General features: G+C 41.4%; 1 protein-coding gene across 1 annotated transcript; it reads right to left on the bottom strand.

Annotated features, from left to right (window-relative positions):
- Positions 1 to 10,071: 10,071 nt before the first annotated feature.
- On the bottom strand, positions 10,072 to 19,554 carry Lin7c (lin-7 homolog C, crumbs cell polarity complex component). Its single transcript, XM_041678929.1, has 5 exons — positions 19,483 to 19,554; positions 16,118 to 16,236; positions 15,554 to 15,625; positions 12,561 to 12,770; positions 10,072 to 11,927 (listed from the first exon to the last, which is right to left on the bottom strand). Exons 1-5 carry the CDS (start codon positions 19,517 to 19,519, stop codon positions 11,772 to 11,774), a joined length of 594 nt encoding a protein of 197 aa, XP_041534863.1. The 5' UTR covers positions 19,520 to 19,554; the 3' UTR covers positions 10,072 to 11,771.
- Between the last annotated feature and the right edge of the window lie 4,242 nt (positions 19,555 to 23,796).

Raw genomic sequence — 23,796 nt, 5'->3', positions numbered from 1 at the left:
CTGAAGCCTGCGGTGTAGTCATGGTTTTATGTAAACTGCTTTAGCATACTCGCCCTTTCCTCCTGTATTTTAGTCTCCATAAAGTGTTATTATGCAGGAGAAACTGTGTCGAATTTGGAGACAGGATTTAAAATAGCATAGAACAAATGATAATGTAAGATTATTAACAAGTTTCAAATACCTTTTAAACTACACATGACTAACTTTGGTCCTCTGGCTCTCCTGGCTGGTGCGGGGCAATGCCTGGGGTGGCTGATATCAGTAAATGCCAAATACACGTGCGCCTTGTACAGGGTGTGCAGGCTGGTGGTGAAGCACCGGCAGGCTGGCTGAAGGCCATTCTGGGAGCCAGTCCATTTCATATATCATCAATGACTTACTCTCCTCGCCTGGGTAGACAGCTCCAGATAAAACACCCTTTTTAGCAGGTTAGTGGTGGTGCACGCCTTTAATCCCAGCCCTCAGGTGTCAGAAGCAAGCGTTCCTCTGAGTTGGAGGCCAGCTTGATCTAGTTCCAAGACAGCCAGGGCTACACAGAAACATCTTGTCTCAAAACACCAAAAAAGTTGCCGGGCGGTGGTGGCGCACGCCTTTCATCCCAGCACTCGGGAGGCAGAGGCAGGCGGATCTCTGTGAGTTCGAGGCGTCTACAAGAGCTAGTTCCAGGACAGGAACCAAAAAGCTACGGAGAAACCCTGCCTCAAAAATCCAAAAAAACAAAACAAAACAAACAAACAAAAAAACCCACCAAAAAAAACCCCGTGGCCCAACTGCTGGGGGTCTGCGTTGAACTCCGTGGCACAGGTTACCACTAGGGCTCCTACAGAAGCCCTGGATCTGGCCTGCGGCCTGGGTGGAGTCAGGGGGACCATGCCACAGCAGGGGCCATACAGATATGGCTGGCCTGTGCTACTACTACCCTGGGTGTCATCTGGGCTTAGGCTGCCGCCGAGGGCTATATCTGGGTCCGTGGCCCAGGGTCCAGATTAACACTCATGACTCCGGTTGCATGACTCCGGTTGCATGCCACCGAGCACCATGAAGAAGTCCAGAGTCGAACCAGCAACCTGCGTCTGGGTTGGTGACCAAGGACCAGGATGCATCCAGGCCACTCAGCTACTCAATGATATGGTGACAGCTGGGCCAGAGCTGCAGCTGAGGGCCATGTCAGGGTCCGTGGCTGACGTCCGATGCTCCCTGCTACCATGGAAGGCCATGAAGACACACAAGATCAAGGGCCAAGCTAGTGCCTCAGGGCCATCCTACGGCTAAAGGCAGTGGCGATGTCCAGACCCAGTTGCTGCTAAGGACCATGTTGGTGCTCATGGTTGTACCGCGGCTGGGGGTCTGATCTTAAGTATGGGTCCTGCACTGTCACAAATGGTCATATAGAGGCATAGGGGTGAGGCTGCAAACTGTTTTTGGTTGTATCCAGCTACCACACGACTGCTTGAACCATTCCGACCTGATTGGCCATTCCCTCTACCCAGGATGTCGACCTGTCCTAAGCTGCTGCCAAGGGTCATATCTGGGTCTGTGATCCAGCTACAGCTGTGGTCTGTGATAATTTCTGTGGCCAGTGGCACCTCCGGAGGCCTTAGGAATAATGAGATGAAATCAGAGGACTATACTGAGCTAGTCCTTCACTGCCCTGGGAAAGCTAGCCTTACCCTCTTGCTGCCTACTACAGCAAGAGAGCTGGCCCCTGCACTTGAAAGAGCCCCCACCCCTTACCACACACGAGGATGAACCTACCCTGTGGGCATGTATGTAGGGGAGCTGACTCCACCACTGAGGCAGGTGGCCCCAGTGGCTCCATCTGACTGGCCTGGCTAACACTCAGGCGCACAACTGGGCCTTGGCTTGGCCTACCTTACCATCCACCATATCTAGGTCTTTCTGGAGCTCCGGAAGGAACTGGTCCTGTGAAACGACATCCACAAGATCTCCAAGACACAGGATACCCCAGAAGAGCTCCAGCAAACATGCAGTGAGGATGGTGTACCAAAAAACACAGGCCTTGAACCAGACCAAGGACTCATGCCATGTACAGTTGTCAATCGAGCCGATGGGACAACTATATGACACACTGAGGCCTCCGATGCCGTCAGGATGGGTGAAGAGGTGATGGAGAGTCAGGGGAGAAGCAGGATTTTTTTGCTGATTTGGGTGTGTTTTTTTGTTCTGTTACTGTTTATTGTTTTGTTTTTTTTTTTGTTCTTGCTTTTGTTTGCTTGCTTACTTTGTTTTCTTTCGTGGATGCAGGAAATTCAACAGGGATGAGGGGGGACTATGGGGTCCCAGGAAGTGAACAGAATTGGGGTGTACGATGTGAAAGCCCCAAAGATTCAATAAAGAAGGTAAAAACAAAGAAAAACAAAACAAAAAAGGTGTCCTTTTGATACTTTCAAGAGCCACAGTGAGAGACAGACACCACTTCCTAAGTCTTTTTAGATCTGATCTTCTCAGCTGGGTGGTGGTGGCGCACGCCTTTAATCCCAGCACTCGGGAGGCAGAGGCAGGCGGATCTCTGTGAGTTTGAGGCCAGCCTGGTCTACAAGAGCTAGTTCCAGGACAGGCACCAAAAAAGCTACGGAGAAACCCTGTCTCGAAAATAAAAAAAAAATAATAATAATAAAATAAAATAGATCTGATCTTCTCTAGATAATCTTTCCCTTCAGTTCCAATACATAAGGAGAATGAGCTTCCAGAGTACAGTGTCTGAACTGTACATGAAACACATATGGGTTCCAAGTCTACAGCATTGAAGCTAGTGATGAGACAGACAAGAATGATGTGCATAGAACCTTGGCCTTAAGATAAGGGCAAAGGGGGGAGGAATCAGGACAGGAGCCTAGGACAGTTATCACCTGGTCATGCTGAGACCTTGTGAAGACCAAAATGCCAACCTTGTTTCATCATCAGATTGGAGTCATTTCTTTCTCTTCTTCCTTTGCCTTCCCTTCCTCCTTTTTTCTTGTTTTCTTTTCAAAGAGCATTTTCTTTAATTTTTTAAGATGGTAACTGATTTTGGAATTGGGTGGCATGCGCGTGCTACACTACTGTGCATGTGTGAAGCACAATCGTTAGTGGACAACCTGTGGGAGTCAGCTCTCTCCTCCCACCACTTATGTGGGTCCTTACCTGCTTTTCTGTGTGCAAAGTCTAAATTGGGTACTTTTGAGAATTCGAAACAAGCTTTCAATGCTTTAGAAAGGCCTTAGCACGAGAATTATTTCACAGAAGCACATGTAACTCGTGTACACAAGGAAAAGCAGCCTTTTCGGGCGAGACGATGGACCGCTGAAGCAGTGACGTCCTCAGAAGACTTATCCTGTCTACATGAACACGGATGGGAAGAAATCTAGAAAAGGCAGAGGTCCTACCCAAGCAGAAGCTTTGAATAGAGATTGGAGAGAGGACTTCACACTCTAAGAATTGCCTTTCCTTTTCTAACCTGGATACTAAATTTTTTACAGGTACAAGAGTTGGGGGTGTGGCTCAGAGGCAGAGCCTGACAGACAAGTCTGAGTCCTGGTCCTTAGCAATGGGACAAGGAGAGTGACTGTGAGAATCATCATCATCAAGTTTTAAAGATGTCTTTTGAAATAAAACATCTAGAGGCAATGCTTTCATTTTTAAATTTTTTTTCTAAAATGATTTATTTGTTACGTGTATGCATGTTTTGCCTGCTGGGTTCCCTTGGTAACCAGAAGAAGTTGTTAGATCCCTGTACTGGAGTTACAGATGGCCGTGAGCCAGCATGGGAAAGCTGGGAACCGAACCCGGGTCCTCTGCAGGTGCAGCAAGAGCTTTTAACTGCTGAGCCATCACTCCAGCCAAGGCGAGTTCTTCAAAAAGCACACTACCGACTATAAATAGCATTCTCATTAACTTGGAAAAATGGTGAAGCGAAAACAAAACAAAACCTTCCTCTTCCCCACAGACAAAAACAAAACCAAAAAACCAAAAAACCCCCCACAAGGATTCAGCCCCTGCTACAGGCTATTTGGATGGCCAGGATGGAGTTGTTGGGAGCCAGGGCTCAGCATGTACAGAGTTTGAGTAAGTTCTAACCATTCTGTTTTGTTTTTCAAGTGTTTATGTTCTATTGGTGTCTCTGGACCAAGGCTGACTCTGCCCATTCCTCTGCTTGGCCAAACCTGTTATGATTTATCCTACCTGGTGATCCTGCCACCCCCAGCTCCTGCCGATTATTAAGCCACATAAAGTCTCTTTAAAGAATAACCGAGAAAACTAAAAATTAATGTGAAGCAGGAGAATGGGAGACGTGAGATGATAGGGAAACATATTACAGCAGCTTTGCTTGTTCACTCTTTTTAGTCTGAAAGAACACACATTATTTATTGAATATTTTCAGAATCCTTAAAAGCTTTTATTCATTTATGTGCATTTGTGTGTGTGTACGTATGTGGGCATGTACATGCTGTTATTGAGAGAAAAGATCTAAGGGCAGCTGGCCAGACTCTTCACACAACATGAGAGTCTCTGGGATCTAACTTAGGCCAAGGTCTTGGCAAGAAGGCACCTTTACCTTCTGGCCCACCTCTCTGACTTTGGATTCTTTTTGGAGGACCTACTCTTCTGCATCTACACCTCATGATCCATTCTACTAAGGACTAAGAGTTTTGACTGATACAGGCTGTCTACACAGAAATCACCCTGGAAGATTTTGAAAATAGAATTGACAGAGAACTATTTCCATTGTTTCGGTTAGAGTAGATTTGAGATGGACCCCGGATTGTCAGTGTTTAAAACGTCCTGATTCTGAAGTAACCTCATGCCCAAATGTATGACTTTCTGCTAGATAGCTAAGAAGACTCAAAGTCAAAGATATTTCCTTTCAATTAAGCCTGTTCACAATTACAAAACCATAACTATGTACACTCCACCAAGACTGTAAATATTCATTTCCATTGAAATTTCCTACAGGTTTGATTACTTAGGGTATTACTAAGAAGAGTTCTTTGTCTACATTTTAAAAGTTCCAATTTTTTTAAAAAAAGTTTTCAATTTTAGCACGTTTCAAGCACAAATTTCCTTAGTTTGTTAAGAAATTCTAAGATAGAAGCAATGGCTCTTTGGTGCCACCTTGTGGCCAAGTAAGAGATGGTCATCCCTAAACTGTGAAGACATGGCTGACTAGCTCCCTACTTACAGAAGGTAAGTACATACATACCACACTGGATTGACTTTATTTAGCAAGAAGTTTCCTGAATCCTCTCTTCTAGGATATTTTTATGAGGGTTACCATCACTAGTAGGAAGTATAGCTGCAGAAGTTACAAACCTTAGTATTTCTCTTGAGAGAAGACCCTACCAGCTGTGACTTTGATCAAGTCAATCTTTCTGTGCCTTAGTTTCCTTATCTAGATCATCTACGGGCATCATGCATCTTAAAGAGGTAAAATGAAGCAGCTGGTATACCATGCAGGAATCACATCATACACACTCATTAAAAACAGGCAAACAAAAAGAACGAGGGAGGTTTTCTACTATTCTACTACCATCTCTAAAATGCTAAGACGGGAAACTCTAAGGACACAAGGGGCCCTAATGTCTGGGTGACATTTGTCAAAAGGTAGTAACAGCCTTTCCCCCTGTAAATGTCTGCATTTTCAACTGCATACAAAATTATGTACATGCATGGTTGTGCATGCCTCTACTCCAGCACTTAAGAGGGCTGATTGATATAAGATCTCAAGTTCACAAACAAAACCAACTGCTACCACCACCAAAAACCCAAAATCTGTTACTGCCTCCTTAAACTCATCAGATTCAAAGGAAATATGAAATAATCAGATACTTTGCATCTTCAAGTTCCATGTCTACCAACGTCTACAACAAAGGCTTCAAACTGTACTGTATTGGGGACTCAGCTCAGTGCTTGAATATTTCCACAGTATGTACAAGATTCAGGTAATTCTGCAGAAAGAAGAGAAAAACATCTATTTTATCTCTAGACATTCAACATTTAATCAAACAACTGTCTCCCCCAAATTTCTGTATTAATTTGCCTAGCAGCTGGATCTTCTTTTTACCTTAATGGTCACCTGTGCTCCTTCTGCAGGGATCACTCCCTCCATAGTGAGGAGCTGAGGTCTGGAGAGAACAGTCTATGGGCCCTGGTCTACAGAAGCTGGCTAATAGTGAAGGCTTAAAGTACGTATAGACCTGCCTATCCTTTAGCCGAATGTGAACGGTAGCCAGGCACGGTGGCTCATGCAGTACTCTTGCTATGAATTGGGGGTCAGCTTAGGCTGCACTGTGACCTCACTTCAACACAAACAACCCACCCCCAAATGTGGAGTGATGAGTAGGAGTAGGTCGAGGTAACTGCAGACATGAGAGGAACTAAGGATGGGTTATGCAGAACTCCCTAGATCATATTCAAACACCTGGATTTTGCCCTCAGCATAAGGAGACTTTAAAAATACTGCAGTGTTTTCTGCTTGCACTGATGCTTTTCCTCAGGAGGATGAATCTTAGGAGCCCGCACAGATGAAATATCTCTGGCCAAAGACACACTCTCATTGTAACTGGAGAAAGGGCTGCTGTAGACCCTTCCCCCAGACTAGAGACACTGCCAGCCCTAGACCTTTAACTGAGAAAGATTATGCCATGCTGATAAGAGACTCAAATAAGGAAAGTTATGCTCTGTGAAATCGGAGTGCCCAGGCAGCCATTAGGAGGAAAAGCTCCAGACATAGCTGCAGGAGGGTAAGAAGGCATCTCCACCACAGAAAGTAAGTATAGGTAAGCCTCTAGCTCTCAAGGGTCAGGCATCAAATCCTCTTCCTCAAGATTTCTACTGAAATCTTTATTGTACTAGGAAGAAGCCGCATTGAATCCTGGTCCAGTGCTGGATCCTGGAGATGATGCCACTACAGGGTGTATTCTCTTATGGATAAAAGTGCTGCCAGACAAATGATTATAAACTGGTTGAATGAATGTGAGTTCAAGATCAGGGCTGGCTGCTTCTGCATGCTGAGGGACATCTATAGACATCACCCTCCTTGCTTCTGGTGTGGGTCTACCGGCAAATGTGTACATTTGCAACAGCAGAAGCTCCCTGATCCCTGCCTTGTGTTTGTGTGGCGTGGTGCCTGTGCTCCAATCTCCCAGAAGAGGATTTGCACCTCCTTGAATTACCACCCATGTTCACTTGACCACTTTGGGAAAGACCTATCTTCTCCTAAGGTAGGAATTGGGATTCCACAGCTTCTTCTGGAGGGACATAAAACAGCCCATTACGTGGTATGACATGAAGTTAAAGGTCAAGTCACAGTTATAATGAAACTCTAGGCTTTCAGGATAAAAAAAAAAAAGCCAGAAACAATTTTTGTTTTCAGATTACATGCCTCATAGATTGTGTTTCATCCTGGCTGCCTGGTCATATTTTTTTCAGAAAACCTTTTTGGGGGTTGGATGTCTGGAGTTCAAATCCAGGGCTTCAAGCATGGTAGGTGGGCACTCTACCTCTGAGCTATATGGCATTACCCTGCTATCCCCTACCCCATGCCTTTATTACCCATGTAACCCCTTGTCTATAAAGCCAGAGCTAGGTCGCTTTCCTTACAAATTGCCTTCTCATTTAATAACTATTGTAACTGAATTTATTTTCTAACAATTCTCATTGACATATCCCTCAAACTGCCACTAATTTTAAAATTTGGCAATTTACTTTAAAAACCTCATTTTGTATGTGTATTTGCTCATACATATAGGTCACAGTACAACTTACAAGAGTGCTTCTTTCAAGTATAGGGGCTTGAATTCAGGACATCAAGTCTAGTGGCATTTATCTTGACTTGCTGAGCCATCTTATTGCACAACTACTTCCTTTAGCTAACAGGATCTTAGAGCTACTTAACATACGGGGACTGCATGACTCATACTTGTAGGCATCCTTCAAGGAGCTTCAAGACAAATGAGAGAGCAAGACACACTGTCTGCAGATGACAGACAAGACGAAGCTCTGCAGGGCATTCCAACTGGACAGAAAAGTACCTTGTCTAAGGTTCACAGTATGGAGGCAAAGTAGGATTTAGAGAGAAGAGCTGGGTATCGGCCTATGCCGTCAACCACATCACACCACCTCTTACAATAACGGAAGAGAAACTTTTGTTTAGTTCTATTTTATGAAAGGCAAACAAACTGCAGAAATCTGAAGTTTTCTTTCAGGAATCACCACAGATTTGCTTTTACTCTAAAGGTTATTGTATACACAGTGTTCAGAAATCTATTTGTAGTTGTATCAGTTTTGTCAAATGCAAAGGACAAGCATGACTCATACAAATAGATTTTAAATAAGCCTTGAATCAGAATTTAATTGCTAAATGACTCATCTATTGGAAAAGTACTGTTTCCCATTCCAAATTATTTTCTCAAACTGAAAAGAGTACAAGTGTATCAAACCTTTGCCAGTATTTTAAAAACCATGTCCAGTTACAAATTAGTTTAAAACTTCTTTAAAATTAATAATCAAGTGATGTTCCCTATTATGCAACTATTATCACTTCAACAACCTCTGAATAAACATTACTAGTAAATTTTGGACAATTAAAAACTATAAAATGAGATTGTTGCCAGAAGAGAAACGACTGTAAGTTAAAAACGCACAGACATTTATTTAGGAGGTACAATCACTAGAGTCCTTATATGTCAATGATCATTCCACATCATAATCACATGTATTCTTTAAGTCTACACCAAGTCATGCTGGCAATGCTTTCCAGGTAAGCCATAACAATATCTCCTATTAGATTCTATTCATTTTAATTGTAAACAAAGTACCTGAATAAAATACCTTAAAATTTTACAACAGGAAGACGATCTTAAAAACGAAACCATCAAGCTTTAAACACGGCTACAATGGTGGGCACAGTGACGGGCGAAGGAGCTGCATGGAGACAGCGCACAATCGTCACTCAGCGCTTTCGCATCTGACAATTTTACACATGCTCTTTCAAATAACCTAAAAGCTTTTTTTAAAGGTAAATGGGGCAGAAGGAAAAAGCACTGAATTTTACAATTAAATTATTGGTAGGTTCCACTTTAAAGGCCAGCCTGGTTAACACAGTGAATTCCAGGACAGCTAGGGATATGTAGAGACCTTCAAAAAGGTCAACTGTGAATTGTAAATAAGGAAAGCCAAATATCTTTGAAGCCCATAAAGAGGTACTAAGAAATACAATCAATCATTACTTAGCTTGTGATTAAATGTCCAGTATAATCGGAAATTCCATGAGCGAGTGCTTCTCAAAGGTGGGTTTCCATCAGAACTACACAGAATGAGCTTCTAAAGGCAATAGGGCGTAGACTTGGTCAAAACACATTATATAAAATTGTTAACCAACAAAGAAATGATTTTGACTTAGCTGTTCTTGGAAGGGACCTAGGTATCAGTAAGTTCTAAGCTCTGCAGGGCATTCTAACATGCAGCTAAGGTTGAGAACCACCAAGTCAACTCAGTCTGAACTATTTAAGAAAATAAATGGAAGACTGGGGCAAAGGGAAATTTGCATTGTAAGTTACAAATGAAACAAACACTATTATATATTTACTGCTTGCTTGATCTTATTCACAAACCATCCATTTATTAGATGATGCTCCTTCACTTTCTTGTTACACAAGAAGACTACTGTACATCTGCCATGGCATTTTCCTATGGTCAATATTTAAAATTCTGAGCTATGAGAATTGTATCAATGAAAGCAAGCTATTGCTACTCATGCTGAATCGTACCAAGCAAAGCTATGCATTTGGCTCCTTTAAGTTACTTTTAAGAATTATAATTAGGTATCAGCCCACAGAAAGAACAGATTGTGAATTACTGTAGAAAAGCTTACTCGACAAACTAAAAAAAAGAAAAAAAACTGTAACTTGGCTGAAATTGTGCAATCGCCGAAACATGAACCAGGAAGCTGTAATTATAATGGAACGCTGATGCGTCCTCAGGAGCAAATGCAGCCGAGTAGCTAGGCTGAGACAAGGTTTCCCCCAGGGTGTACTTGTCCCATGAAGTATGAATACGAGCACAACAATAATATTACTGTTCTATATGCACCAACTTTAATACAGAGTTTTACAACAATACCTCTAATAATCTTACAATTAAATTAAAATATGTCATACTCTTCTATACTACTTTGGTGTCAACATTTTAAAAACATATCAGCTAATTTTGAAAATATACAATTCAACATGATCCTATCAATATCAAGCACATTTTGCAGTGGACTAAAGACATTCAACCATGCACAATCCAGTGTTCAATTCCTAAATGATAAATAACAATGCTGATTGACTTTTACTCTGAAAATCAATGAAAACTGCAGATCTCTTGTAAGACTGACAGTGCTCACAAACATGCAAAAACACGTACACACTTCCATTCTTCCTGAAGGAATGTTACAAAATGCCCATTTTTTTAGAAAAAATAAAGATAATAAAGTTGTAATTATGATAAATTACTGCATTTCAACCCATTAGTTTCTTAACATTGTCACTTAAACCCTTTAGAAATGTTCCTATAGTCTGCGACTGAACATGAATCAACTTTGATTTCAGCTTTTAGAAGACTTAGTCACAATCACACGATAGCTGCCTTTTAGTAAAATGGTGACATCCAGTGGACAAATGGTAAAAAGCTTGTTCAAACTCCCATTGCTATTTGGATCATAAAGATATGAAGCACTCTGAACTCCACTCATTGTGGGACTTAAGAAGCTGCCTGTTTCTAAATCTTAAACAAACCTTGTCTTTCCTTCCTGTCTTGAATCGGTACCGAAGCTGGGTCAGTAATTATGCTGGGCTCTTCAGGCACCACACTTGAAGTTATTACTTTGTCTTGCTTCTATTTCTCTCAGCACAAACTAAGTGACTCATCTCTAGGCATGGAAGAACCGAAATATGAGAAATATATTTAAATACAAATGAATAGCATAAAAATTTGAAAAGTTGACATCTGAGCTGGTTTGCATTTATAATTTATGACATAGTGCTAAATATAAATAAGGGATTTAGTCATTAATGCTAAAAATCAAATTACATCCTCTCACCTCCCTGCTTAAATATTATGAAAGAATACACATTTCATCAATGATTGCTTCAGTGTTTAAAAACTTACTTTTACAAATCAGTATAAATGAATACATATACATTGTTTAAATAAAAGTAGAAAGGTTCCACGATAGCTATGATTTACCACGGATTACAGATATTTTATGTATGTTCTAAGTACAAAATGCAGCAGCAATGCCAACAAACAGTGTCATAAACCGCTGAAGGCAAGACTGCTAGGTTTAATTTCTTGGAAAACTGAAAAGAAATTTCACAAAGAAATTGCAATAAGCAAAAGGAAATATTGGAGAACTGTTATCTGTAAATAAGTTGCCAAATGAAGAAACCTCTTTTTAAAAAAAGATTAAGAATGTAAAAGTACATTTTAATATTAAAAAAGCATTTTTAAAAATCTATAACAACTTTGTGACAAACTCTGCATTTGAAAAAGGCCTGTAAAAACAGCAGGACAGAACTGCCCTCATCACCTTTTACTTTTTCTCGTGAGAAAAAAAGTGTATGCTTCTCTACAACCGTAAGTGATGCTAAAATAGGCATTTATAAAATGGCAAGAAGATTTCACGGAAGTTTCTGGTGTTTTATAATCATTGGCATTGAGGCCATCAGTAGGTCACAAGTAAATCTTTTCTAGCTAAAAGCAAAGAGGAACATAAAGTTTTTAAATGATTAGGTTTGTTGTCTGCGTTTTGCCGATCTCATTTTTTCAAAGCGTGATTCCATTTCTTCCAAGACCTTTGGTGTATACCGCACCACTAATTTAACCTTCCCTTGGGCTGCTTTCAGTAGTTCCACAGCTTTCTCATGATGCTCTCCTTCAACACTCTGGAAAAGTGCACACACACAAACAACACGTAATTCAATAATTAATAAGTAAACAAGTTCATAAGTAACCCAACCTGTAAAAAAATGTTTAAAACATAATTAAACATTGTAAGCGTTAACTCATTTCAGCATTACAAAAATAATAATCGTACTCCATCAGTTTTAATCAATGCGAAGTCCTATGAGACACATTTGTGCACTGTAGGAATACACACCTTATTACTGCAATAGGGCAGCAGTAGAGCAAATAACTGTCATTCTACACAAGTAAAATGCCGGTTTATTTCTAACCTAACACACAGCTTTAGCTCCTCGAAAGCACTGCTGACTTACACTGGAGTTGCTCTATAGCCTACACTTACAACTCTGGGCTGGGGATTAACTCAGTGGTCAAGCGGTTGCCTGATATTATGAGTTAAGTGTTCACCCACCGAAAACCTCCATTACCACTAGCTACCAAAACAACCACACAACACTGCACAGAGCAGTAGCACCTGGGCTTCTCTCAAGGGGTTTTAAAACTCAGTCTAGGAAGCTTTCCCCTTTTACCTTCTGATTCGATAGCTCCAGTGCACCCCCAAGTGGCTACATCGCATTATTACAAAGAGCAAAAATAAATAGATTCATCTTTACCACTCCGTTAACAGAAAGTAGCTGATCTCCTCGCTTGAGGCCCCCATGTCTGTCAGCAATTCCACCCGGAATTATTCGTGAGATATAGATTGGTGAGTTTTGTTCTTTGCCTCCCATGATATTGAATCCAAGGCCTTCTTCTGTTTTGGGTAACTCAACAACTCGGGGGTGGGAGTGCCCTTCACTGGCAGCAAATGCAGCAACAGTAGCCTGAAAGAAATATACACATTTAAGAAACAAACTTTTTTTTTTTGTTTGTTTTTCGAGACAGGGTTTCTTTGTGGCTTTGGAACCTGTCCTGGAACTAGTTCTGTAGACCAGGCTGGTCTCGAACTCACAGAGATACGCCTGCCTCTGCCTCCCGAGTGAATAAACTTATTTTTGAGGGGTTGGGGTTTGAACCCAGGGACTCAGATATGAAAAGCACTGTGCATCGTTCTACATCTTTGAACCACACAGCTTTTCATTTGTGAGCTTCCACAACTTCACTGTAAGTCAAACAAGTTTGCAGGAGATAACTGAAAATATAAATACTCAGAGATCACGTAGAAAGTAAACTTCAGATCACACTAGCTCCTCCAGATCTCAGAAACATGCTGCCGCAGGTGCACAGTGCTGCTCAAGAAGGCATGCGACAGATGTGTAGATATTAAGAGGGAAGCCCTGCTTGAGGATGCCAACAGCCCTGAGCTGGTTCAGGAGCCCCTGGGCAAGGCACAACCTACTACATCAATGTGTCCTTCTAGGAAGTCATTTTGGCTGCTATATTGTTTGAACCAAATACTAAATAACAAAGACTTCAAGAAATAAAACAACATTTAGAAAAGGAAAGATATTTTTTGTTGCTTTAGCTAAAGTATCTAGTTACAACTAAAAAGAAAATGATATAGAAGAGATATAACTATGTCTGATTATATTCTAACACGGGTTTACATTCTGTTTCCTTTCCCATTTAAAGGCACCATTTTCATTATGGATCCTGAATGGAAAATCAAAACTAAGGAGGGAGGGAAAAGACATTGAGATGTACTGAATGCCAACTACTATCTCAGAAGCACTAAAAAGACCCCAATCTACAAACAGCCAAGACTCGCAAACTCTGAGGGCTATAAGTCAGAGAGAACCAATTGCTTTTGGGGGTGAAGGCATAAAACAGGCTAGCTTCAAACTCTTCATGCCTTAGCCTAAAGTGCTGGGATTGCAAGTATGTTGACAAAACTTGCAAAAAAAAAAAATTTCTTTTCTGAGACATGGTCTAATTTAGCCCAGGCTGGCCCCAAGCATGTTACAGACCCAATAAACTTAAATTTCTGCTCCTCCTGCCCCACCTCCCAAATGATGGTATTATAGGCATACACCACCACACCTGGTTTTACGTGGTGCTAAGGATTGAGGGAGCTCAAAGCCTATGCACACTAGGCAGACACTAGAAACTGAACTAGACCCACACACCTTCCCAAACCCCAAGTGTCTACGAATTTAGCAACTTTGACCAAATGAAACTTACACGTTTAAATACTTGTACTTAATGAAGACGCCGGTACTTCCCTTTGTGAACCAGTAACTAGCAATACAAAATAGCCTGCTATTAAGTACTTGTAATATATGTTAACGTATTCTAAGTACATAAGATACACATCTTGTTGGGGAATATTATTTTAAGGTGTGTTACTTTATGCTGTGGAATATTTTCTTTACTGATGTAAAGATGAGTTGTTTTTGTTTATGATGCAATTTTTTTAACTCTGTGAAGCTGTGTTACTGTGTCTGTCTAAAATACCTGATAGTTCTAAAGAGTTGAATGGCCAATAGTGAAGCAGAGGCAAGGAGAGGCGGGGCTGGCATGCAGAGAGTATAAATAGGAGGAGAAATGAGGAAGAGGAGCAAGAAACAGAGAACAAGGAAAGGAAGATGTCAGGGGCCAGCCAGCCATGGAGTAAAATATATAGAGAAAGTAAGATATACAGAAGTAAGAAAAGGAAAAATTCCAGAGACAAAAGGTAATCAGAATAATTTAAAAGTTAGAAAAGCTGGAAAGAAACAAAATAAGCTAAGGCTGGGTATTAATAAGTTAGAATAAATCTCTGTGTGTGATTTATTTGGGAGCTGGGTAGTGGCTCCCAAAAAAGCCAAGAGCTAAAGAGAAAAGAGTAAAACACATAACAACATCTAGCTCAATGTCTGAGTTATTTGAGGAAAATAACATCGGTACAAAAACAAAACAAACAAAAACGCAGAAAAACCCACCCACACACAAACACTTCATGTCATGGACAGCTCTGAGGAAGTGGCCTAAGACCAACTAACACTGTCCAATATGTACAGAGTCAAAGTCAAGGGAAAAATCCAAGAGCAATGTGAGGGCTTACCCTAGGGCCCCCAGGATTATCGTTCACGCATTGCTGTGTGGGGTAAGGAAAGCAGTGTACCTTTATGCTTCTTCATCAACAATGAAGTCATCTTCATTGATTATAATCACAAATCTGCATAATGTACTGAATACAATTATATAAGGTATGCTATACATATTACTGTATTCTCAGTATATTGCCCAAATAGTATCACAAAATCTTATAAAGCCAACAAAACATTCCTATTTCTTAGTACTTGAGATGTATAGCATAGTTTAGAATATACACTAGTTTTAAAAGATACTATATATCTTATAATTGCATGTTAAATCTTCAATTATGACTTCTGTACTTTATATACACACATATATATATATATACATACATACATATACGCACACATATACAGACAGCTTGTATGTCTCTGTGTGAGCATGTGCTGACTTCCTGGCCAGTGAGCACCCAGGATATTCACCTCTTTATTCCTCCAGCACTAGGGTTATAGACACTGTTATTCTGAGCATTTATTTGGAAGTCGGGGATCTGTACTTATGCCCTATTGCTTGGATAAGCACTTTACCCAGTAAGCTATCTTCCAGGCCATGTTCTAGTTTCTGTGTTTTGGAGCCCCACTTTTGATACCTTTGCAGTTGCATTAGCTCTCACTTCAGGGCTGCTACTGATGTCCACAGTTTCATAAACATGCTCATACACCTGCAAAACACAAAGTTTTCATATTTCAGTTCTAGAGAAGCTAACAAATATGTTAAAATTTCCCAAAGACATTTTTGTAAAATCTAAATGCTTTCCTATTTGGCATTTCAAAAAAAAAAAAAAAACCACCTTCTTTCTTTTTTAGTGATGGTACTGTGAGTTGAACCCCAGATTTCATACATGTTAGACACATACAAAATCTGCATCTCAATTCTACCACTGAGCTTACGCCCAGCTAAAAATTCCAAAAAAATGAGAGACAACAGCAGTTCTAATGTTTTCTTTTTTCAGGCAGGCTGATCTATATATAACTCACTGTGTAGGTGTCATGGGCATTCTCCTGTCTCACCCTCCTGAGTGTTGAGATTACAGGCTTGAGCCACCATGTCCAGCTCTAGTTCATTTTCTATTGTATTTCTGAATTCAGATTTCGGTGTATTTCTGTAGCTACTTAACTCAAAATCTAAGCAAATATCAACCATGTTAACTTACCTCCCTCACAGCATTGCAGAACTCACTCTGAAGGACTCTTTGCAAAGCCTGAAGTTTCTGTGGTGGCACCTCTCCACTCCTTTGTAGTTTTTCCAACAATTCAATTGCTCTGCAGATATCTACAGAAAAACAAAACATAAGTGGTAATTCTTGCTAAAAATTCTCTCATTCCTTTAGAACATTGTAGGTGCTAAAATTAATGCAAAGGCTAGCCAGGTGTGGTGCCCAATACCAATAATCCTCACTCCAGAAGCTGAGGCAGGGTGATCACCATCTGTTAAAGACCAGCTTGGGTTTCAATACTGCCTCAAGAACAAAGCAAACAACCCCAAACCCCCAATTCCCCAAAAGACAAAGAATAAATAATAAAAAAGAAAAATCTTTAATCAGAAAAGTTAACAGTATTATCATCCATTATTTAGTCACTAAAAATTTACCTAATCATGTCATTGGTAACCAAAGCGGCCAACCAGTACAAGAGACCGTGTGCTAGTGACTTTGCTGTTACTTCCGGAAGGAAAACATGATACATATGTAATACACACTGTTTCATGACACATGGAAATGCAATTAGTTGTTAGGATCACTAACACTGTTTTAATTCAGACATGTCCAGATACAGTTTACAAAACAGAAAGAAAAAATAGCTTTATCAGCCTGATCCTAATTAGTGCTTGTGTGTAGCCTTGGATAAGTTTCCCAGATTGTAAAACATCAATAATAGTAACGCATTTGGGAAAAAGAAAAGGAAATAAAAAGGCTCAAAGCACATATATGTCACATTGGTATGGACTAATCTTAAGAAATATTAAGGGAAGCCAGGCAGTGGTGGCACAGGCCTCTAATCTCTGCACTAGGGAGGCAGAGGCAGGCGGATCTCTGTGAGTTCGAGGCCAGCCTGGTCTACAAGAGCTAGTTCCGGGACAGGCTCCAAAGCCACAGAGAAACCCTGTCTCGAAAAACCAAAAAAATAAAATAAAATAAACAAACAGACAAGCAAACACTAAGGGATCAGAAGTTCTGCAGTTAAGAGCAATTCCAGATTCCCAGCAGCCACTTGGGCATCTCACAATTACTTAAAACTCCACTTCTAGGGATCTGACAACCTTGTCTGGTCTCTTACCACCATCTAACACACACAACTTAAAAAGAAAAAAACTGAAAAAGAAAAAAAAAAGAATTACACACATACACACACAAATTAGGTTACTGTGATTGGGAAATGTCCAAATGGGTTTTATGAACAAAGAACTTTTGAAGATGAAGATTCATGTTATAATTCATGTTATAACAGAGGGGATCATGACCTCTGTTCTGATCCCCAAGGTGTTTCTGCACCCACACCTAAATGTATTACTAACACTAATTAACCAAAATTTCAGTAAATTTTAATCTTGTTCATTTACCTCCAAAGATTAGCATTCCTACTAGTCTACATATTCTAGTCCTTAAACACTTTTGACTTGGTGGGGGAAGTTTTGGATTTCATGCTATACTAAAGAACCAGATATTTACTTCATAGAATTAGGACTTTTCTTTGCACTTGCAGATGAAAAGGTCCAAGTAAACTGAGCAGGGAAACAAAGCGTTGATTCAGTTCTGGATAATAAAAGCGTAAACTGTTTTTAATCAAGCAGACTACCTCTGCTTTGATTTGCCACCTCCACAGTGGCGATGAAATGTTGTTTCTGGAGTTGCTGGCTTACAAAGTTACGATTTATTATCCACACTAAAATCCTGTAAGTAGGCCTGGAAATGTAGCTCAGTGGTAGAGTGCTCACCTACCATGTGCAATGCCCTCAACTCAGTAGCCAATGTGGTGGAAAGAAGGAAAGCGGAAGGGAGAAGGAAGGAGTAGAGAGAAGAAGTCCAGCAAATTAACACTGGGAAGCAAGCTAAACTCTATTAAATCTAAACTGTACCAAAAAGCTTATGGAGTTTGTGCTCTGGTGAATTATACTCTGATGAGTTAGAAGACAGACAGGAATTTACTCATAGGTGCTGGTTTACTGTGAACTCTTGAGAGTATCTGCCAGGTCTGTTAAGATTCCTCAATCAGAATCTGACTTGCTGACCCTGTTAACTGGCCTTCATCGCCACCATTTGGAGTTTTCTACTGTATAACTAAAAACTTTGTAACCGCAAACAGCAAATGCCAGAGGATCAGGGTCCACATTTTGTGCTTCATTTAAAAATACCAAGAATGCCAAGTTGTTAAAAACCTCCAATTACTCTGCTTAACACAACAGATTTGTTCCTATCCACAAGGCACATTGACATTATGCTCAAGAAGAAAATGTCACAGCTGTAAGCCTACCTTAGTCTTTCCCAAGCTACCCTCGGTCACTGAATGCCACTTTAATTAAAGCCCTGATAGGCTGGAGAGAAACAAGTCCGCAGAAAGCGGCTCTTTTAAGTGCACCAACTTTAAAATTATTTCCTTCTTGGACAATATTAATATAGAGACTGCAAGTACTAATATATGCAAAGTAGTGTCAAACTCCATTCCATGCTTTGTTTGCCAACAGGCACTTCCTGAGTACTCTAACTTGCAGTTGTAAAAAGCTTGCTCCAGTTGTTTGAAAACTAACGATTTGGGCAGGGCAGAGAGAAATGTTGGAAATCTGCAACTGGCCACCGGTAGACTACTTCCACAGCACGTTTTATTTTTCGTGACTGTTTGCTCTAAGAAGCAATCAACCAACCAGGTTGGCAACTGTAGGGCTTCTAAGAACTAGTATCGCACTTAGGAGTGATTTACAACTATTACTCCACCTAGTTACGTAAGCTTCACAAGACCAAGCCAGTCGGATTGTTTTTAAAGCATCCCCCCCCCCCCTCCTCCGTGACGGGAAGGAATGCAAAAGCCAAGAAATACCAACTCAAGGCCCAGGAGGCTGTGGTCAGAGTAATGAAGGCGTCTGTGTTGAAATGCGGGCGAGGTAGTTTATGCGGGAATGTGCCTGTGTCTGCCAAGTGTACGAACGAGGGCGAGAGGGCACACGAATTCGTTCACGCACGGGGGGCAATGAAGGTAGATAGTGCCGAACAGCGAGTGGGGCTCTCGCTTTTAGGGTTTATAAAGTCGAAAGCCGCATCTGCAGTGACCCAGGGAGTGTCCGTGTCTGCCGTCGTGAGCAGGTCGTCAGGACCGAGCTGCGCCCACCGTCGGGGTGAACGTAGGGGGGTCTGGCGAGCTTTCAAACCGCGGTCAGCTCCTCCCGCGAGCAGCGGCCGGCACGAAGGCCGGGGAGGCGCTCCGGGTGTCAGCGCCCCGGCCACCTCGTCTCCGCTCCGGCCCGCCAGGCGTTCCGTGAGTCCCCACCCGCTCCGCCCACCGCGGTCGCGGGAGCCGCCGCACTCACCCCTCTCCAGCCGGACAGGTTCGCCCAGCGCCGCCATCTTCTCCTCGGCGATGAGGACCCACAGGAAGTGACGACACGGAGCCCGCGGTGGGCGGGGCCGGGAAGCCGGAAGGGTGAGGAGGGTTAGTAACGCGAGAGCCCGAAGGATGCGGGTCCCCTACGCAGAGCTGTGGCTGCTGAGTGTTCGCCGTCGAGGTGTTGCTCGCTGTTCGTTCTGTGCTCGTCCACTTCCAACCATCTGAGGTTGAAAAGAACCGATCTCCCGAATTGTCCCCTGCCTCGGGGAAGCCACGTCTTTAGTTACAGGCCCTGCTTGGTCCGCGGTAGCCAGCCTCTGACCTTGGACTTGCACACTGACCATCTCTCCACGTCCAAGACTCTTAGAAAAAAAAATAGTAATAATCCACAATTTGACTCTTTTCCACAAGTCTGTTTGAGCAGAAGGGTAGACAATACATAGTAATTGGCTGGGAGAAAAGATGCTTCGATGCATCAGAAAGTAACGCTTCTAATTGACCAAAATCTTTTGTAAATGAAGTATGAAGTTTATATGTTGTTTTGTAGGTTCAATTTCTAATTTGTAAAAACTTTTGGTACGTATAGGTGTTTTACCTGAGTGAATGTCTGTGCATCATTTACCTGCCTGGTACTTATGGAGGCCACAAGAGGGCATTGGATCCCCTAAAACTGACATTAAAGATGGTTATGAGCTGCCATGTGGGTGTTGAGACTCTAACCCCATGCAGGCTGGAAGAGCAGCCAGTACTCCTAATGGTTGTGCCATCTCTCTAGGCCCTCATAAGGCCACTTCTAAAAATTTTGTGACCCCAAGACCTTTTAGTCCCTAATTTAAGTGAGATAATTTTCATGAAATTTGGATTTGACTAGCAAATCCCTTGGATCTGTGTTCTCAACACCTCCAGAAGGGGATTGGTTTAGTACCTGACGGTTGGGGATCTACTTCTTCTGTTCAACTACAGTCTTCTACATACTATTAAGTAGAGCCAATGCAGACTTCTGTGTAAGACTTAATTGAATTCTACCACTGGGTAGTGGTCGTCAAACTTCCTCATACTCGAGGCAAATTATGTAGGTTTTTTATGCTGATAGGAACTAGTCTTATGAACTGGGGTCACACATTAACTTTTCCTCTCCCTACACTTTTTTTCAGTGCCTGAGAATCAAACCCACAGACTTTTATGTGCTACACAAAGGCTCTGCTGATGTAGCTTGTCTGAGCTACATCTTCTATCCTCTGCTCCGTTGAAGTAGTCTTTTTCCATGTCTTTGATAATTGTGACATAATCATAAAATTCCAGAATTCCAGGTTTCAATAGAAGACCATAAAGATTTCTAGAGGATAAAAAGTCGCCCTCTAATGACGAGTAATCAGAATAGTATGCACTTTTCATTAACATCCCTGGAAGAACTCTGCAAGCGATACAATTTGATAGAAAAGTAACTCCCTAACTAGGATTTGCTATTTGTTTTCTAGAGCTTCCATAGCAAAGAATAACAAGTGGAATGTCTTAAGACAGCAGATAGTTGTCTCACATTTCTAAAATAAAAATGAATCTACAGGAATCCTTCCTTGTTTTTTCTTGGCTTTCTAGAAGTTTCTTGGCAGTCTTTGGTGTTCCTGACTTGCAGTTGTGTTGCTCCAATCTTTGTTTCGTTGTCACGTGGCATTCTATTATTTCATCAGAGCATGTACTGATAAGAACAACAGTTATATTGGACCAGAGACCTACTCCAACTCACTATGCTGTCATCATAATCATAACTAGTTACTTAAGCAGGGGACCTGCTTCCAAATACATTCTGATTCTTAAGTACATGTTTTTTTTTAAAGGGGAAGAGTCCATTTATTATACTTATGAAATTATCAGAAGTAAAGTTATACCAAAAGATGTCTTAGGGCTATGGATGTAGCCCAGCATTTGAGCATTTGTCTAGTGTGTAAAACATCTTGGGCTTGATCCACAATTTTATATTAAACATGTACGTTCTAAAAAATTACTTTCCATGCATAATTTCTCAAAAGCAACTAGCAAATGTGCCCCCATAGAATTAAGAAGTTAGGCTGCAGCTGTAGCTCAGGGGTAGAGCCTAGCCCATACCTGGCCCTTGAGTCCAACCATCAGAAAAACAGGGAACCAATGAAGATGATTCTAGAATGCTTGTTTTATTAGTATCTCAAGAGAAACAAAACCAACAGAATGTGTATACTCACATGGGTGCACATGCATGGAAACACACAAACAGATTTATTATGAGACATTGATTCAAGTGATCATGAAAGATAAAGAGCCACATGATCTGTGGCCTACAAGAGATGGGAAAATACAGGAAACAAGATGGTAATAGTTTCAGTACAAAGTCAAAGGTTAAAAAAAAAGCAGACGTTAACGGTGTAACTCCTAGTCTGTGGTTGGGGACCTGATGCCCAGAACCACTGCTCCAAAGGCAGAAGGCATATAACCCGTTCTAACCAGAGAGAAATGCTGCCCTTGTCTGCTCTTTTGTCCTATCTAGGCCCTCACAGGATAGATTATATGCTGCCTACCCACATTGCTGATGGTGGCCTTTTCTCAATTTATCAAGCAAATGCTAAGCTATTTTGCAAAAACCCTGGCCCATCCAAAAATAATGCTTTATCAGCTATCTTGCTATCCTTTTGTTGTTTTTAGACAGGGTCTCTCTGCAGCCTTCACTATCTTAAAACTTGCTATGTAGACCAGGCTGGTCTCCAACTTACAGAGGTCCACTTGTTTATGTTTCTAGGGTTCTGGGATCAAAGGCTTGTGCTGTTATCCCCAGTCTGAGCATCTTTTAGCCCAGTTAAGTTGATACTTCAGGTTAACCATTGACAGTTTTCTATTGAGTTTAGGGGAAAGGCTGCGGCCCCTGTGGGCAAAAAGCCTTACTCCAAAGTAGTGGCGAGGCAGTTTTTTTGGCCTGGCTTTACAGGTAGCTCAGGTGGAGTGGGTCAGGATCCCAGTGAACCTACAGCAACATTTCCCCCCAGGAATAAGCCATATTCATTTAAAGTGTCAAGATCATGAAACTCAACTGCGAAAAACTCAAGTTGGATAACTGCCAGGCGCTGCTGGAGCTGGAGATGAAATCAGGCCTCAAGTCAAATCTCCGTGAGCTCAAAATCAAGATCGCCAAGCAAATCAAACTTGATGGTTGCTTGGAAAGTGATCCTAATTGTTGTTCCAGTTTCTCAGCTGAAATGTTCCCAGAAAATCCAAGTCCAGTTAGTGTGTGAAGTGGGGAAAAGTTTACTAGGAAGCATGTATTCTTTATTGCTCTGGGGAGAATTCTGCCTAAGCCAGCTCAATAAAACCATACAAAAAAATAAGCCAATGTGTCCCAGAAGCCAAACACTGACTTTTGTGCATGATGCAGCCTTGAGGATTTGTTCTTCTCAAGTGAAACTTTGAGCAAGACGATCCACTGAAACTGGGTGGCAGTTGACTCATTTAGACACAGTGTGTCAGAACAGGGGAGCACAAGGTCAAACTTTTCTTTGGTAACAGGGAATCTGAGGCTCTCCTGATTCTCATGGGCACAAGGCATATATATGATGCATATACATACACAGAGGCAGAGCAGTCATACCCACAAATCTTCAAACCCCAAAAAACAGTTATGGCCCTTCTTTCTGAGTCTTCAAAGTGCTAGGATGTGCACATGCCACCACAAACCTGGCTAGATGTATTTTAATAAAGTGAAAATAATGAAAAACAAAAGCAATAATATTAAGTAAGGTAAAACTCGATATATTTTACCTTGGAATCTAAGCTGTTTTAGTCTCTTGTTTTCAAATAGAAATAGTCACTCTTGGTTACAGATATTATGAAAATGTATAGGAGACCTACGTTATAAATACTGTTTGAATGGTTGGAGAGTGCAGACAATAGGACCAATAAGAGGGCTGGTGGGTGTGTAACTTAACAGTACTTTTCACCAAACCTGGAGACCTGAGTTCAGTCCCTGGAATGTACAGTGTAAGGAAGAACTGACTCGCAAACGTTATTTCTGCCCCCCCCCATACCATCGTACTTGCTCTTCCCCCAATAAATAAATGAAAAGAGGAAAGAATAGAACAGAAACACTTAGAGATTTCAAGGGCTTAAAGATTAGATGCTTTTCATTGTTATATTTATAAAACCGCTATTTGGCGTTTGAATCTCACTGAACTGTAGGTGGTCTGTGGATTTGCCACCCTTGATTCCTAGTTTAGTTATCGGTGCCTGACAGAGGTGATAGCACGGGACTAAGTCCATGCCTTGGCAGAACATCTTC

This window comes from Microtus oregoni, unplaced genomic scaffold, assembly GCF_018167655.1.
Source record: "Microtus oregoni isolate MIOR12 unplaced genomic scaffold, Mior012 000031F_ref0000149, whole genome shotgun sequence".
Classification (NCBI taxonomy): Eukaryota; Metazoa; Chordata; class Mammalia; order Rodentia; family Cricetidae; genus Microtus; species Microtus oregoni.
The sequence above is the reverse complement of the archived record's forward strand: the minus strand, read 5'-3'. Positions and strand labels throughout refer to the sequence as shown.

What these genes read in the sequence shown, in the direction of transcription:
- Lin7c (XM_041678929.1), bottom strand. Translation starts at nt 19,519, where the DNA reads ATGGCGGCGCTGGGCGAACCTGTCCGGCTGGAGAGGG. An exon ending in ACCTGTCCGGCTGGAGAGGG is followed by an intron (nt 16,237 to 19,482) that starts GTGAGTGCGGCG and finishes GTTTTTCTGTAG; the next exon opens with ATATCTGCAGAGCAATTGAA. An exon ending in TCTGCAATGCTGTGAGGGAG is followed by an intron (nt 15,626 to 16,117) that starts GTAAGTTAACAT and finishes TGTGTTTTGCAG; the next exon opens with GTGTATGAGCATGTTTATGA.